A 15,850-nucleotide genomic window follows, 5' to 3' on the forward strand; every position below is an offset into this window, starting at 1 on the left:
CCCAACAACAATTGTCGTTTAAGAAAGTCCCATCTAAGACACATAATTGTTGACATTGTTCTCTCTGAGTTTACTATCTGACTTACTGTGTTTTGAAGCTGTCGCTCTGCCTGCGCATTGAACATGACGGGCGACATCCGCTCGAAAGCGCTCCAAAAGATAGCCTCGCTATCTGCGAATAGCTCCACGACATCGTTTGACCGATCCGATCTCGACCGACTGTGTAGGGCCTGTCATGCTGGCGCGAAGAGCAAGGACTATGTCAATGGAAATCAAAATAGAAACTCGTTAGGTCGAGTACCTATGGTAGGTTGTCAATGGATTGCACAGATATCATAGTGGAAAATTGACGTCTGTAGTCCATCCGCGAATTCGAGGTCCTAATCGCATTGTGTAAAACGGCACCCAAGATCAAGTCGAGCCAGAGTGCGCAAAGGCTCTCTTACCAGTTGTTTCCATACATCCTCGAAGCCCACGTACAACTGTTCGTCCCATCGCCCTTCTTTCGAAAGATCGATCCATCTCCTACCGAAGCCTTGGCCTTTCATGTGACAGGGGCCCTCCTGGCTCTTGGTATCAACTACGACGAGCTTCAAGAGACTGTCACCGATAAAATCTGGTCTTTTGTGAATTCTTGTAGACGAGCCACTGAGAGTATAATCTCTCCCCACGCAGGAGACCCCGAAAATCCCCACCTAGAGGACGCCATTCGAACTGTAACAATCGCCGTGGCCTTGCTTGGTTTTCTCGATGCGGCTGCTGCCCAAGCTGACTTTTGGAGATCTGGCGGACGGCTGGCATTGATCAAGAAGATTAGAGAGATCCTTTCCGAGCCATTCCTAGTCGCAGTGGAGACGGCGCTATCAACAATTCGCAACTGTCACAGCCAGGACCGCGAGGTCAAGGAATGGAAGAGATACTTGCGACACTATGCCTCATCAGGCCGGCCTTTGGGAGCTATGCTCTTGCACAAGAGCTTTGCCCATTTTGTCGTGTCTAGTACTTCTCTAATGGTGAAGGACCCTGCTTCTTTGCGACAGTCTCATGTGCTTGACATATATATTTCCCAGGGCGAGAGCCTGCGTGACATTGCTTCAATCACTCTGGAGGCCGACTTCAAGACTGTTGAGGACTATGCGGCGTTGGCTGTTGAGGAAATTCAATACATCGACGGCGGTGCGGATTTCATTCGCATGGGATCGCCTGATCAGCAGAGTCTTGCCTATGCTGTCAAGGCTGCAGCCCTCATCTCTTACTTGAACTGTGCCCTTCTCAACGAAGACGCTGCTGATCCAGAGATCCTCATGAGCTGGCTACAGGAAACCTTGGATGACTCTGTGCAGATGGCTGACCTAACTCTTGCCTCTGTCACGCTTCGATGCCTGGCTTTGATCTGCCAGATTTCGCCGTCATTCTCGTCCAATGTCAGTCGTATCTTGCCCAGATTTATTGTGCAGGATGCACCTCAGAAGAGTATCGTTACAATAGCTTCCAACAGCCTTGCGTATGCTCTCAAAATGCTCTCCAAAGACGCAGTTATTGGCACACTCTACACTCTGGGCAACGTTCTTAGCCCTGGATCAGACCAGGGATTTGCGAACGATCAGATCGACGGTACAGCAAGTGAAACAGGGCTCAATCCTATTTACGCCAGGCGCCAGTCTATTGGAAGTTCCATCTCCGTTCAGTTGTATGGCGAGGAAGAAACCGCAATTGTCTCTGGCAATGTTGTTCAAACTATCTGTGGAATTGCTGCCGCTTTCAAGGACGAGAAGATCACTGCTTTGGCTCAGTCGATGCTGCAACAAAAGCTTGAGAAAGTCAACACAGGCGTAGACGCTCGGATTATCAGTGGTGCAGCTGCTCTAGCCCTAGAAGGCGGCCAGCTTGAGTTCCGATCGTTGCTCAAGTTATTCAGCAAATTGTGCCACACTGGAGTTGTCGATAACCAGTTATTCCTACTTGAAGCCGTATGCTTAAACCCCCCTTACTATGTTAACATATGTACTGACTGACCACTGCAGGTGAAAAATGCTCGCACTTTCATATCGGCCAATCTGCGACGCGATTCGCAGCTGTTCGATATATACTTCGAGTACTTGCTTGACGACATCATTGGACTTGGTGATGTTCACTCTTCTGGCCATACTAAGGAATCTGATGTGCAAATGGCTGCCAAGGAAATTGCTGAGCTTTTGCACCCCCTGGCAATTTTCATGTCTAGCAACGATTTTGCTTCCAACCCCATTACTGACGACGAAACCTATTCCCTCCTCAGAGATGCTTGGTTCAACATCGTTGTGCATGGATTCGCTACCAACACAGACCGTGGAAAGCAATACTTGAGGGAGTTGCGTATGATTGCAATCCATTCACCACCTCTGGTGGCCGAGCAGCGAGGCGAACAGGTCGAGAGTGATATTGAACTCAACACCGTTCTTCGACGAGGTATGAGCAATGATAGGGAGTCTTTGCAGAAGAAACTACTCAGCGAACTCGTACCTTCTAAGGCCAACGAAATCAGGAGCCTCAGCTACCGTAAGGTAATCTTTCTACAAGCTGCTTACCTCATGGAAATCCTCCGAGCCGATTCGGGTGACTGCACCAAAGTCTTGTCTTATTTCTTGGAACCGAGCATGGCCAAGGGTGATGTTAGCAGCGCCATGGAGGGCGTTGCTGCTGCTGTCATGGATAAATATGTCCAGAAGACTCAAAGTGGCATGGATCCTACCTTTTCTGCCCAATATGCCGCTGAACAGCTTGCTTCCATTTTCTGCAGTTGTTGTCATCGTATCGAGCGAGTTCAGCAGGCAGCTTTTGTCTGTGCGGACCGTATTCTTCGTGATATACCCTCGGCCCTTTGTCACAGGTCATCACTTTTTGCCTTGATAGAGTTGCTCTCTCTCATGTGGTCAAGCTGTCTGGAAGCAGAGACAGATGTTTACGCTCCCCGATCAACGTTTACATCAGAACTTGGTGGCGTCACTGTAGAGCTTTCAGACGACTACGACTTCCGAAGATGGACGGTAGACATTCTCAATCGCAAGGCAAGGGTATGGGTCAATGCCGCTATCAACATTTCTCCTCTCGATGTCAAGGGAATTTTGCAGACTTATCTCTCTGAATTCAGCGACGAGGGGGCATATGGTCATGTTTCTCTAGGAAGGTCGTTCGCCCTCGAACTCGGATCAACTATTCCTTCAACGGACAATCGCCTGCAATCTATGGATAAAATCGGCAATTCGGGCGTCAACACAGCGTCTGCCTTTGTCGCGCAGTATACAACTCGCCAAGAGTATCGGTATGGCGAGACACTTCCAGACCGCGGCACAGAACTTATGAGCTTCATGAATCATAACCGCCGCATGTCATTTGCGCAGTCATCCGTGAAAGAGAGTGCCAGTGCCACTACTGCATTGGCTCACATTGAGGCCAGAATTCTTAGCAAGAAAAGCACATCTACTACTGAGGTTCGCGACATACTCCGCAGAGCAGCAGCTCTTCTTTGCCGTACAGACAAGGATGAAGCCGCCGTGGCTCATCATCTCGTGAGCATTCCGTTTGCTCTCTTCACCAAGCAGTCTATTAATCTTGGTGTTTCTCTGTGGCTTGGTGTGATCAACGAGAACCCGAGACAGGAGTCAAGGCTACTAAATGAAATTGTCCAGCAATGGGAGTTCACCCTTGGTCGAAAGGTTGGCCTTTTCAGCCCAACTTTGCACCACGTCGACCCGTTCTTCTTGAAGGAGGAGTTTGCTCCTAGCGAGCTGGAAGCACTAGCTAAGAAGAAGCAGATTGTGCATGACATTCTTTCCCCCCATACTCGACTGCTACAGTTCTTTGCCAGCCACTACAACGCTACCAGACTTGGCAGCCCTGATATCCAGAGAGTGTTCCTCCGCATGCTGGACCTTACGCTCGAGGCGATGAAGCAATCTGCTACCCATCCCATGGCCAGAGAAATTCGGCTCCAGCTCGTTCTGTTTGGTCTGCGTGTCTTAAAATCCAGCACCACTCTTAAGCCTGCGGCACAATGGAGACTCAAGGAAAGGATTCTCACAGCTGGTTTGTCTTGGTTCAGATCGGCGCCCAAGTGGTCTTTCGGAGGCAACCTCCTACAGATGAAAACAGAGATTCGTCTTATTTCCGACGTGCTCGCAGCTTTGCAGCTCGTCTCATTTATTGGTGCTCAGACTGTTGGCAATGTCAAGTCTCTGCAGTCGAAGGAGCAGCTCCTCGACCTTATGCTTAGAAACGAACAAACTCGTTTAATTGTCTGGGTCAACCCGCTCAACAACCCTAGTAACCAAGCTTTGACTCAACCGGCAGGCAAGGCACCAACTGAAGCCGCTCTCTTACCACTTATACGCACTGCTTGGTGGCAGGACCCTGCCATTGCTATCGAGTTGGCGACCCGATTCCCCTTCCCTCGCCTACAACGCGATATCAGATTCTTGCTCCTTACCATGCCCGAAAAAGCTGTCTTTGAGCCTGAGGCGTTGAATCTGATATTTGGCGGATTTCTTCCTGATGACGTTGGTCCCCAGCAACTCAAGGTATGTCGTATCTATTGATTAATACGTACAACGCTAATATTCGATAGTATTTGTTGTACTGGGAGCCTGTGAACCCCGTAACAGCCGTCACCATGTTCCTGCCAGCCTATCAGTACCACCCCTTCATCATCCAATACGCTATGCGTGCGCTCGAGAGCCATTCTGTGGATGTGACCTTCTTCTACGTTCCCCAGATTGTTCAGTCTCTTCGTTACGACAGCCTTGGATACGTGAAGCGATACATTTTGGAAACGGCCCAGTTCTCTCAGCTGTTTGCTCATCAGATTATTTGGAACATGAAGGCCAACTCGTACAAGGACGATGATGCTCAGATTCCTGACGAAATCAAGCCAACCCTTGATACAGTCATGACACAGATGGTTGATGGTTTTGCGCCCGAAGACCGTGATTTTTACGAGAGAGAGTTTGCCTTCTTTGACGAAGTCACAGATATTTCTGGCAAGCTCAAGCCCTTCATCAAGAAGAGCAAGCCGGAGAAGAAGCAAAAGATTGAAGAGGAGCTGCGCAAGATCAAGGTCGAGGTCGGCGTCTATCTTCCTAGTAACCCTGATGGTGTCGTCATTGGCATTGATCGTAAGTCTGGAAAGCCTCTGCAGAGTCACGCAAAAGCGCCGTACATGGCGACATTCCGCATCCAGAAGAACAAGGGCGGCGTGTCTGAGGTGGACGAGATGATGGATGAGAAGGATGGAGGGGACCATGGAACTCCCGAGAAGACGGTCGAGGTCTGGCAGTCGGCCATTTTCAAGGTTGGTGATGATTGTCGACAGGATGTGCTGGCATTGCAGATGATTGCTGCATTCCGAGGCATCTTCCATGACGTCGGCCTTGATGTCTACGTCTTCCCTTACCGAGTCACTGCCACAGCTCCTGGCTGCGGTGTCATTGACGTACTACCCAACTCGATTTCGCGAGATATGCTTGGTCGTGAGGCCGTCAATGGTCTATACGACTATTTCATCTCCAAGTACGGCAACGAGAACTCGCTTCGATTCCAACGTGCCCGCAGTAACTTTGTCAAGTCGATGGCTGCCTACTCAGTCATCTCATACCTGCTGCAGTTCAAGGATCGACATAACGGTAATATCATGATTGATGACGCCGGTCACATCCTCCACATTGACTTTGGCTTCTGTTTCGATATCGCTCCCGGAGGCATCAAGTTCGAGCGCGCGCCCTTCAAGCTCACAACTGAGATGGTTGCCGTCATGGGCGGTTCAATGGAGCATCAAAGCTTTAAAGCCTTCGAGGAGCTCTGTGTGAAGGCATTCCTTGCCAGTCGTCAGTACTGCGAGAAGCTGAGCCAGATCGTCTCGCTCATGATGGACAGCGGCTTGCCCTGCTTCAAGCCAGAGAGTGTCAAGCACTTCCGCGAGCGGTTCGTTCTTGACAAGAGTGAGCGTGATGCCGCCAACTTCATGAAACATCTTATCAAGACCAGTTACTCGAGCCACAGCACGGGTATCTATGATCAGTTCCAGTTGCTGACAAACGGCATTCCTTATTAGGGGAGGCACAAGAGGGGGGTTTACCCAAGGGCTGGAAGTTTTTAATTTCATTGTTTTCTGACGCCTGTGCAGGATTCCGTCCTGCTCTTCCGGGATGAGCGGTTGCAGACCAACATCTACATCCGTAATTCTATAGTAATTAGCTTAGCCAAGCATTTTTGATAATATATATTGTACAGCCAGTTCTTCCTGTATCCGACGCAATCAAAGATTCTGCCATAGCTGAACCTGCAGGGCTGTGTTCTGGTATAGGCTTCTCGAATCTCTGAGGGTCTGGCCTGGTAGACTGGAAAATGAGTCCCTCCTTGTTCTCAAAGCAGGAAGTGAATGCCATGGTCTCTGTTTGCAGCTGATCTCCAACACAACTTTATTTCGGCTTTGCAGCGGATCCCTTGAGCATATGGGTCGGGGCGTTATAGCTGGTGTAGTCGACATGAACAAAAGCTCTGTCGACAATGGGCACAGACTCAAGGAAGTAAGTGAGCACCTCACTAAGATCGTGACTATCCTTGAGTGGTGTCGCGGCAGAAAGCACGATATCGACCTCAACAAACAACTTGTCACCAGCATGGTATGCGCGCAAGTTCTGAATCTGACGAATGGCTGTAGCGAAGCGCATCGTCAGATACAATAGGAGGTTACGCTCATCGGGCTGGGCTGAGAAACCCGAGAGATTGCGAACGTGATGCGCCGACGTTTGGCTCCAGTTTAAGATGACCACCATGGAGAGAAGCAGGCCTCCAATGGCATCAAGCCACCAGATTCGTCCGTAGAAACCGACTAAAGGCAAGAGAACAACGGTCAGTGCGGGTTCGGCTGTCACTGTATACTATAAACACTTACTAATAGGGAACAGAATAGAGCCAGTGTTAAAAATAACATCTGTCTTTGCATCTTCGGCTCTATAGCTTGATTAGATATCTTTTGTAAGCGAAAAAGCTGAAGCCGAACTTACAGTGCTTGAACACTTGAATTCCTGACGAGACGGCACCAGATCCAACAGGCACCCTTAATGACAATAGTAGAAACCATGATTGCGATGGCAGGGACGCCCAATTCGAGAATAGGGTGCTCGGGGCTCATGAGGCGCTGAATACATTCGAGCCCGACCTGACAGAAAGATGTGATCATGATGATAGAGAAGACAAGAACACCAAGAGGTTCAAGTCTGTAATAATACTGTTAGCTTATTTCACACCTGCGCTCGACAGAGACTGTCCAACTCACTTGCGGCGGCCGACAGGATAACTGTACTGGTCGTGATGGCTGGAAGAAATGAGACGCGTGGTTATCCATACAATAACAGTGCTGAGAAAGTCTAGCACGGCATCGACCAGACTGGCGAGAACCGACATGGAAGGGACAGACATGATAACGACAAGTTTTCCGGCAAGGAGAACAGCATTGGCAATGAAGTTGACCCAGATAGCCAGCGTGACGATAGGATCATCACTATCAATTTCGGCATCTTCCAACCACGGTAACAAAGGTTTAGGGCCGCTGTCGCCGTCCTTGCTAGGAGGTCGCGAGATCTGTGTCTCATTCTCTACATCATCATCGTGATCCTGGTGCTGGAGCAGAGGCAGGTTCTCAGAAGACCGGAAGATGTCCTGAGGAGTGCGAGCAGCAGGAAGCTTGGTGGAAGAGTTGCTTTGCTTGACACTGATAGCGCCATATGATCCTGGTGTGATGGAAGCAGGGGTCGAGGTATTGAGAGGCGAGGTCTCGGATGTGCTGGTCGAGGGCTCCTCGTTGATAGTATCCGGTACATCAACTGGTCGGAAAGCAGATGCATCGAGCTCTGCCTGGTACTCGTTAAGAAGATCATGGGGGATCGCCGAGTCGAGGAGAGCATCGATGTACAGGTATTGCTGAATCAAATCGTTTGTTCTCTCATAGTACTCGCGCCTGTTGGGTCTGGTTAGCCTGATCTGGCGCATCTTCGATGTAGGATCCTAGACTTACAGATGCTTGGGCATAGAAGCCAACTCTTCCTCTGGTCTCCAGTACTGCTCCCAGCGGTATCGAGGGTTGCTTCGGCCAATTAGCTTGGCGCTGCGGTTCTGGGGACCGTGAAGCAGCTGAGTTAGTCGGCGCTCATCAGCAAGCAGTCTGCCAAGCTCGTCGTTGTCGTGGCGGATCAACCCAGCCTCCTCGTCGTCGCCCATCCAGAAAGCAGCAGAATGCGCAGGGAGGGAGCTACTCAGGCTATGCATGCTCTGTTGGGAGCGACTGCGAATCAGTGACTGCAGATGGCCACTGCGCGTGCCGAGGGGATTGTGACTATCATCGTTGGATAGGAACGAAGGGCGACGGAACTGGGCATGGCTGCCGTGCTTTGAAGGGGTAGTTGGAGAACTCATTGTCGCAAAAAGGGTTGTCGCTGTTGTTGGCAGCGACTTGCAAGAGAGCTGTGAGAAATTGGTTGCGGAGGCGCAATATATATCGCCGAGGAAATAGGATAAAACGTATGGCGAGTCAGGTTTGAGATTCCCTGGGGTTATCTGAAGCGTTAAAGTTGAAAGTAGAAACAAATGCGACTATCCGATGGCACCTAGTTGAAACGTTTCTCCGCGTCTCCGACCTGATGCTCAAACAGGACCCTTAAAATCCTGTATAGATAGATGTGAGAGGGATTCGAAAAAGAAGGGATTGATATATAAAAGTAAACAAAAAGAAAAGGGTTTTTGAAGATTTGGCCGAAGAGACCGAGGCAGGCGAGGTAAAAAAAAGTATATTTCGGAGGTTCGGAAACGGAGACAAAGAGCAATTGAGATTGATTAGATTCAGCTCATCGAAGCTATTCGCCCACATGCTTGCTGCTCCGCTGCAAAGAAGTGCTACCCTGGCAGATCTGGCCTTGGTCTCTCTGATTTAAGGGTCCCTTGAGTCCAGAGAAGGTCTAGTGAGATCCCCTTGATGGGTCATTGTAACCTTTTTTTCGGCTGTTTTAATGTTGTGCTGCGGATGATCCTTGAGGTAGAGAAGAGGGAGTGATTGGTGTAATTCGTGCGCAAGTGGGAGTTTCAAGGTAGTGAAGAGTTTGTATGAGTGTTTTATACTAAGGGTCCAAGGTCATTTTTCTTTTTATATATAAATGGTAATAATATAAACAAATGCTGATATCTAGGTACCTACCTACCTACGTTGTAGATGAATTCAATGGCTTCTGGTGTTGGTCTTGCCAATATGAATCTACGTCCTAATAAGTTGAAAGCCAGGTAGAAACCTTAGTCAGCGGAGCTCATGATCTCCGTGGAAGGCGGCAAGGCCACATGATCCTGGATACCTCCTTCCTGCCTGGGTAGGACGGAGCTCCCTCGGCGGCAAGCCTCCACTATAAACTCCAACTCGAAACCTTTGGCCACTGGAAATGCTCCATCCGATGAACAAACGAGGCGAGGCAGTGAGGCATCATGAAACTTTGATTGGATCTTAGTCTGGCTATGTTGAGGTTTCGATGGGATGGGACAGTTCTACAGGGGCAGTCGCATTGCCCCTGGTTGCAGAGAAAATGGGGTAAAGGCCAAGGCCAGACCCTCATCAACACCATTGACAAGTGCCGTGAATACCTTATTTGTATGCTTATTGTGACTATCAAACGCTTTTGCGACCAGACTGTTCTCCTTTAAGGACCGATTGGTAACAGCCCGTCGCTGGTCTAACAAACCTGCCTGCCTATTTATACGAGATGCATCCCAGTCACGTATGCAGTGACTGAGTGCTACATAGTCTATTCGCCAATCTCACCAATGTCAATTGACGAGGTTGGTCTTGACATCAGCATGGACAATAACGCATGGAACGTGGTCAATTGATTGACTGATGCTTGATTGACTTCGGCAGACACTATTGCGGGAACGGCGTATCCGTCAATGGCCACTGCCAACCAAGATACGATTGCCAATACGATCATTATCATGGCCGCATCACAGCCTACATTCCATGCAGACCAGACATCCAAATGTGCATAAAGGAATGTGCAAGAACCGTTGGTAACCACTCGACAATTACTCTGCACATGTACGCTTATCAGTCAGTAGAAACGAAAAGGCAATCACATAGAGTACGACTTTTGATGTTTGTTTGCAGGCAGACCTCCTTGCAACGGCTGAGATTACAACACGTTGATCGATATCACGATAAGCGGAGGTTGGCTGAGTTATGGCTTGGCCCTTCTCTGATTGACTTTCGCATGCCCTCACCAACACCAAATTCGAATCAGAGCACGGACGAGGCGGCGACATATTCGTCGATCAACGCCTGGTCTGGAATGCCGCTAATTGTCTTGTTACTCCAAGAGACAAGACAAGTGAAGTACTGTAGTCGACGCGTGGTGATAGAGTTGAAATTGCCCGACCGTCTATCCATATGCATGCTGCATGTCTCTCTCACGCACTGTGCGGCGCGCATCGCGTCTTTGGATTTCACCAAGTACCCTTTATCTGTCGTCAAGTTGGTGCTTTCGAGGAAGGGAGGAGCTTAGCGTATCGGGGATAAATCGAGGAGGAGCTGATCCCAGATCCACCAGGCCACGCAATTCAACCCGTGCGTGTGTCTTAAGACTTGTTGACGTGCATGCGTCGTCCAAGTTAATAAGCCGCCCCCCGTGTTTATCGTTGTTGGAGCTGAAGCCAGCCAAACGGAACACTTTGCTTGACAGCCGCCGAGAGCATAAATTCTACATGTGAGAGATAAAAAACATTTCTCAACAAAGCACACGAGTGGAGTTGTGTGTATATACTCATTCTCTCTGCCTTGGCTGAAGCCCTGGTTCTCAAAGCCCATCAGCATCATCATTCATCTTGATGACCTTGGTACTTGGGCTTTAAACAAAATGAAGATGAGCAACTATGACGAAAGGCTCAAGTGATGAAGAGTCATTTATCCCTGATACGGTTCCACGGGTGATGGAAAAAAAGAAAGAGAGAGACGACAGCCATCAGGCTATGTACCGGGTTAGTCGATTACCTTGTCTCGCCATGTCTTAGACGTGCTTAAATATTAGCAGACAACAACAGCACAAAGGGGAAAAGAGTCGCAAATCCTTAGTACGGTCCCCGGCCCAGTGGAGAATTCAACGTCTACTCCATACCAAGAGTTGCAGGGAAGTTCCAAGGAAGAAAACAAGCTTTGTCTTGGAGTTGGACCTGTGGGCGAGGGTCTCTCTACAATCTCTTGGATAAGAATAATAATAGAAACTGTAACTCAGTCAGCCCACCACGTAAGTAATAAAGTTTCGATCCCAACGCTATTGTCCATCAAGTTGCTTTCTTTTTGTGGGCAACTGACGTGAGACGACAAGTAGCCCAGCCCTCAGCTACAACTGTGGCTACCGTATCATAATCAGCTATCAATTCTTGTTCTCTAGAATTGGATTGGATTGGATGGATGTCCATAAACGTTTGTGCGATGGCGGATCATCTCCCCAATTTGATAACCTGTCAGCCTGCACCTGGCACTCAGCCACTTACTTGTTCTATAGCGAAAGTTGCCATCTCTATTCTCTGGGTTCAACCATTTGTAACCAAGTTGTTGTTCCGTTACAAGATGGAGTCCGGATAGCTGTCCCTGCCCCTGCCCGTATCCGTACTCCGTCGGTCGATGCATCAACGGGAGAAGAAAGCTGTCGTGGCCATGTTACACAACAGATGGTCGCTCATCGCTCGTACAGCACACGAGCTTACTTTACCTTTGTCTAAGGTTTTTGAGTAAAGGTAAGAAAACGATGCGGAAATAACTTCAAAACACTGCTCATCTCCACTCTCCCTTGCTATGGCGCATGATCGGTAGTGTCATTGTGTTTTCTCTCTCTCTCTCTCTCTATACAGGTTGAGCCCCTAATAAGAAGCATTGGCCAAGCTTCGATCTAAAAAGAGACCAATCTTGATCCACTCACTCACACAGCCAACAGGAGCTAGAGACGATGAGAAAACAAGAAAAAGAGGGCCATTGGTGAATCTGAGTTTTTTCCAAAGTGTCGATGATTTTCATTCAAACCAGACGCGTACCTGATCTTGACCCGATCAAGCCTGAGTTTCTGTGCCGATGAAGCCCGGCTAGCACTAGATTAGGTCACATACAACAAAACACAGTGCGGCAGCACAATTGACTTGGGCAGCTTGATTAATTGATCAATTAATATCATTATTTTTTCTGCTATTGATCTGGGATTCCGGGTTCTTGACCAAGTTTTGGATGCAGAACATCCAGAATACCTACATCTCACATGTTGTGAAGCCCGAGTTTGGTATCAAAATGATCAACTCCCAGCTCCTCCTGTAGATCAACGACGTCAGTGGGAAGGTAAGGGTTTGCTCAAATGGAGGGAAGAGAGATGGAGAAAATGGTGATTAACCAGGGCCAGGGCTTTTATCTCCTTGTCTTTCATGCCATAGATATGTACCTACTTATATTTCCAGGTATGATATGGATAGAAGTGGAAACATGTTGACCAGAGGAGTCCAGGAACTTCTTCATCTCAGTGGAGAACAAAAGGAGCCCAAGGGTCAGTAGGTTAGTAGGTTGTTCGGCTGCCGTGGATCATAGTGGAGGCGACCCTCCCATGTGGGCTGTGCTGTGCCTGAGGTGCACCTGTGCCCGCAACCCCCAGCCCGTGACAAGCCCAAAAGTACAGGGGTTAAAAGCTGTGAATGGAAGGGTCACGGCGGGAGCGGCGCAACCGATCCAACCAATAATTAACCCTCCAACTATAGCAACTTTATTGTGCTCTCTTTGAGAACCAATATCCGATGAACCCGGGCAGTATAGGTAAGGTAAGGTGTGTTATGTTGTGATAGTACTCAGAAACATCAACTCGACCGCGATGGGAAAACAAGCCTGGGTGGGCATTGACTTGCGATTAATAAATGCCAAGCAAGTCGAGCATCATTGAACCCTTATCTCCACAAGAACTCCAGTATTTCTCTCTAGTCTAGACACTGGATGGGCCTGCTGTACTGTGCGTATATCGTCAGGGAGATTAATAGACCATGGTTGGGAAACACCAAGGGATTTGGCACGGATCAATAGACTCACTGTCCGTATTCTGATACCTCTGGCTGTATGTTTATTATGTCTGTGTGTGAAAGACAATATTGAACCGTGAACTATAGTAAAACCCTCCAGTTTCGTCTCAGCAATGTCTATATGTGACCAATTAATCCTCACAGTATCATTCCTGCATCAATTACAAAAATAACTAAGCCTTGGCCAAGAGTGCAGATCATGGACATGCCGTTCGTATTTTGCATCGATCCTTGGTGTTGACGTCTTCACCCCCTTGTTTTTCATGTCATTTTCAAGGGTACGTACAATAGAGAACCTGAACATGACAGAATTTTCCATGAAAGTGGAAATGAATCTATGAAACAAGTGGTTCATCATCACCAACTATTACCTCCTAGCACCTTTGAACTTGGATCGTTTGGCGATAAAAGGCCCCAAGGCCGAAGGACTCTTGTGAGCTTTGACAAACATAATTCAAACAGTTCAAGATGCACGAAACAACGCTATCGACTGAACAGAAGAGTGTCTACTATTTGGTTGTTGGTTGCCACGCAATTTCCCCCTTTATACACACGTCCGACCTAAAGTAATTGGGTTTTTAGGGTCCTGCACTTTGCAACATTAAGTACTAAGGTGCCGTTCCGAGTGCTGTACAGTACTTTAGGTAGCTAGCTGGTCTAAATGAATAATACCGGAACTATTGAGCCTTTAGGCGGCTTTGCCCGTCCTGGCTTGACTTGCCACACCTCTTTGAAGATTGGAGATGAGTCTGCCACCGTAGCCCAGCCTCAATGTCAGCTCCAATTCCCCTCTGGATGCTCTAGAATATTGTTTCGGAAATCAAGAGACTAGCGTCTGTTTTATTGACGCTGTTGGTCGCGGCGTGCGTGCATTGGTACCAAAATCATGGTTCGGTGTCATTTGATTGTTTTACTTTGTTGTGATCTGCTGGGCTGCATTTGCAGAGGGCACACATACAACATACAGGCCAGCTGAACATAACATGACATGACATGATATGTGTATCATTGGCACTCGCTCTTGAAGTGTGGCCAGCCATGGGTTCAATTCTCAGCGGTGACGGCGGTCCAAGAGACAAGGATTGTTCGTCCAGGTTCTCTCATCTCATGCTAGTGAGGTGGTAGTCGGAACAAGAGATACGATACGGGATGTCGCCTGTGAGTGACGATGGGCCTGCAGGGGTGCTGAATGCTATTCATCACGAGCCAAGAGGCGAGATGCTTTATTATCGGGGATTTTCTCATATTTGTATGTAGAATGTTTCCTTGGTCCAATTTTTCTGGTCTATTCGATACTGGCAGGAGTTGCTGGCATTGAGTTGTGGGCGAGGCTTACGAATTGAGCAGTTGATGGTTTATGGTTTATGAGGCTTGGTGTGGTTGTAGAAGTTGCTGTCTTTGAGCGGCCCACCCAGAAACGTCTCATCGATTTTCTTTTTTTACTCAGCACCCTGTTTGTTGATTTTCTGCTCATGTCTATCAGGCTTTGATTTCATGTCAGGTTCTGGTGTCAATTAATTGATTCCTGGATCGATTTTGATGTCGCTCACCACCTCTATCGAGACGGAGGCCGTGCGCGCAAGTTAACGTTAACGACCCGACGAGGTTCTATAACTAAAAGCGTTGAAAGAGGATCCGCCGCCCATTACGAAGGACTGTGCATGTACACTGTGTAAGTGTGTGTAAGTGTAACGCCTGACCCTTACGGATACTCTTTTTGCACTTTGGTAGGGAGGTACTAAGTTCCTAGTCCTCATTCAGTGCCTGTGCTTTTTGCTTGTGCTTGTGCTTCTTGCTTGGCTTGCTGCTAGGTACTCTGTACAGTAACCTACCTAGACTAACATCCATCCATATCCATACATTTCATACATGGATCCATGACCTGTCGGGCCACTCACTCATCAATCCATCACTCCAACTGACTGGGCTGGGCTGTAAGGACCTACTTGCCTAGACCTGGACCTGGACCTGGACTCGCTTTTTCTCTTTCTCTCTTCCGTTCAAACCTCACCACCACCACTCGCTTCTTTCTTCCCCCCCTCTCTCCTAACTTAATCATCTCCGCTTCTTACTTCTTCCATTGCTTTTCTGTTATTGACGTTAGTCGTCTGTCTGTCGTTGCCCTGTTGAGAGAGAGAGAGAGAGTTTTTCTTGTTTTGCTTCAAGAACAAGCAAAGGCAAGACGAAGCCGTGAGATCATCTCCGTCTTCAACTTCATTCTATACATACTTTCACTTTCGCTCTCGCCTTTGCCCGATCGTCCTGTTCCGTCTTCCACCAGCCACCTTTTTTACTCATAATACAAACCAAACCGTCTTTCGTTTCTGGACTGGAGATCATATACATAATGTGAGTCAACTCTTTTTTACCTTTGCCCTTGCTTGAAATGGCACATACCGGTCTCCAACCACCTGGTTTCCCGTGTCTCTCTCTCTTGTCATTTCGTCAACCTGGAACTTGTCTCTACTCTTCATTCCGATAAAGCTTCCCCGTCATCTCGCCTCGTCTTGTACCCTTTCATACCCACTGCTGTTATTATCGCTTGCTTCTTTCCCCTGTACAAACCCCAATTATTTACGCGCCCAACGACTGCGACGACCACGATCCTCAGTGCATTTCTTGTTTCTCAACCTCGGCTGACTTGCGATCCCATTATGCAGTTACCCGCATTTGTTATACGCATCTTTCTTCCTTGAATCGATCCGGCTTGCATACCCCCGCTAGTCAATAACCGCAG

The 15,850-nt window shown here is 48.3% G+C and overlaps 2 protein-coding genes across 2 annotated transcripts; one reads left to right on the top strand and one right to left on the bottom strand.

Annotated features, from left to right (window-relative positions):
- Positions 1–123: 123 nt before the first annotated feature.
- FPOAC1_001247 (uncharacterized protein) lies at positions 124–6,085 on the top strand (the record flags this gene model as incomplete). Its single annotated transcript, XM_044845852.1, has 5 exons — positions 124–223; positions 293–306; positions 360–1,970; positions 2,025–4,556; positions 4,604–6,085. 5 exons carry the CDS (start codon positions 124–126, stop codon positions 6,083–6,085), a joined length of 5,739 nt encoding a protein of 1,912 aa, XP_044711768.1.
- Positions 6,086–6,452: 367 nt separating this feature from the next.
- On the bottom strand, positions 6,453–8,448 carry FPOAC1_001248 (uncharacterized protein; the record flags this gene model as incomplete). The annotated part of the gene is made up of 5 exons (XM_044845853.1): positions 6,453–6,865; positions 6,929–6,987; positions 7,041–7,253; positions 7,313–7,993; positions 8,051–8,448. 5 exons carry the CDS (start codon positions 8,446–8,448, stop codon positions 6,453–6,455), a joined length of 1,764 nt encoding a protein of 587 aa, XP_044711769.1.
- Between the last annotated feature and the right edge of the window lie 7,402 nt (positions 8,449–15,850).

Source organism: Fusarium poae, chromosome 1 (assembly GCF_019609905.1).
Source record: "Fusarium poae strain DAOMC 252244 chromosome 1, whole genome shotgun sequence".
In the NCBI taxonomy this organism is placed as follows: Eukaryota; Fungi; Ascomycota; class Sordariomycetes; order Hypocreales; family Nectriaceae; genus Fusarium; species Fusarium poae.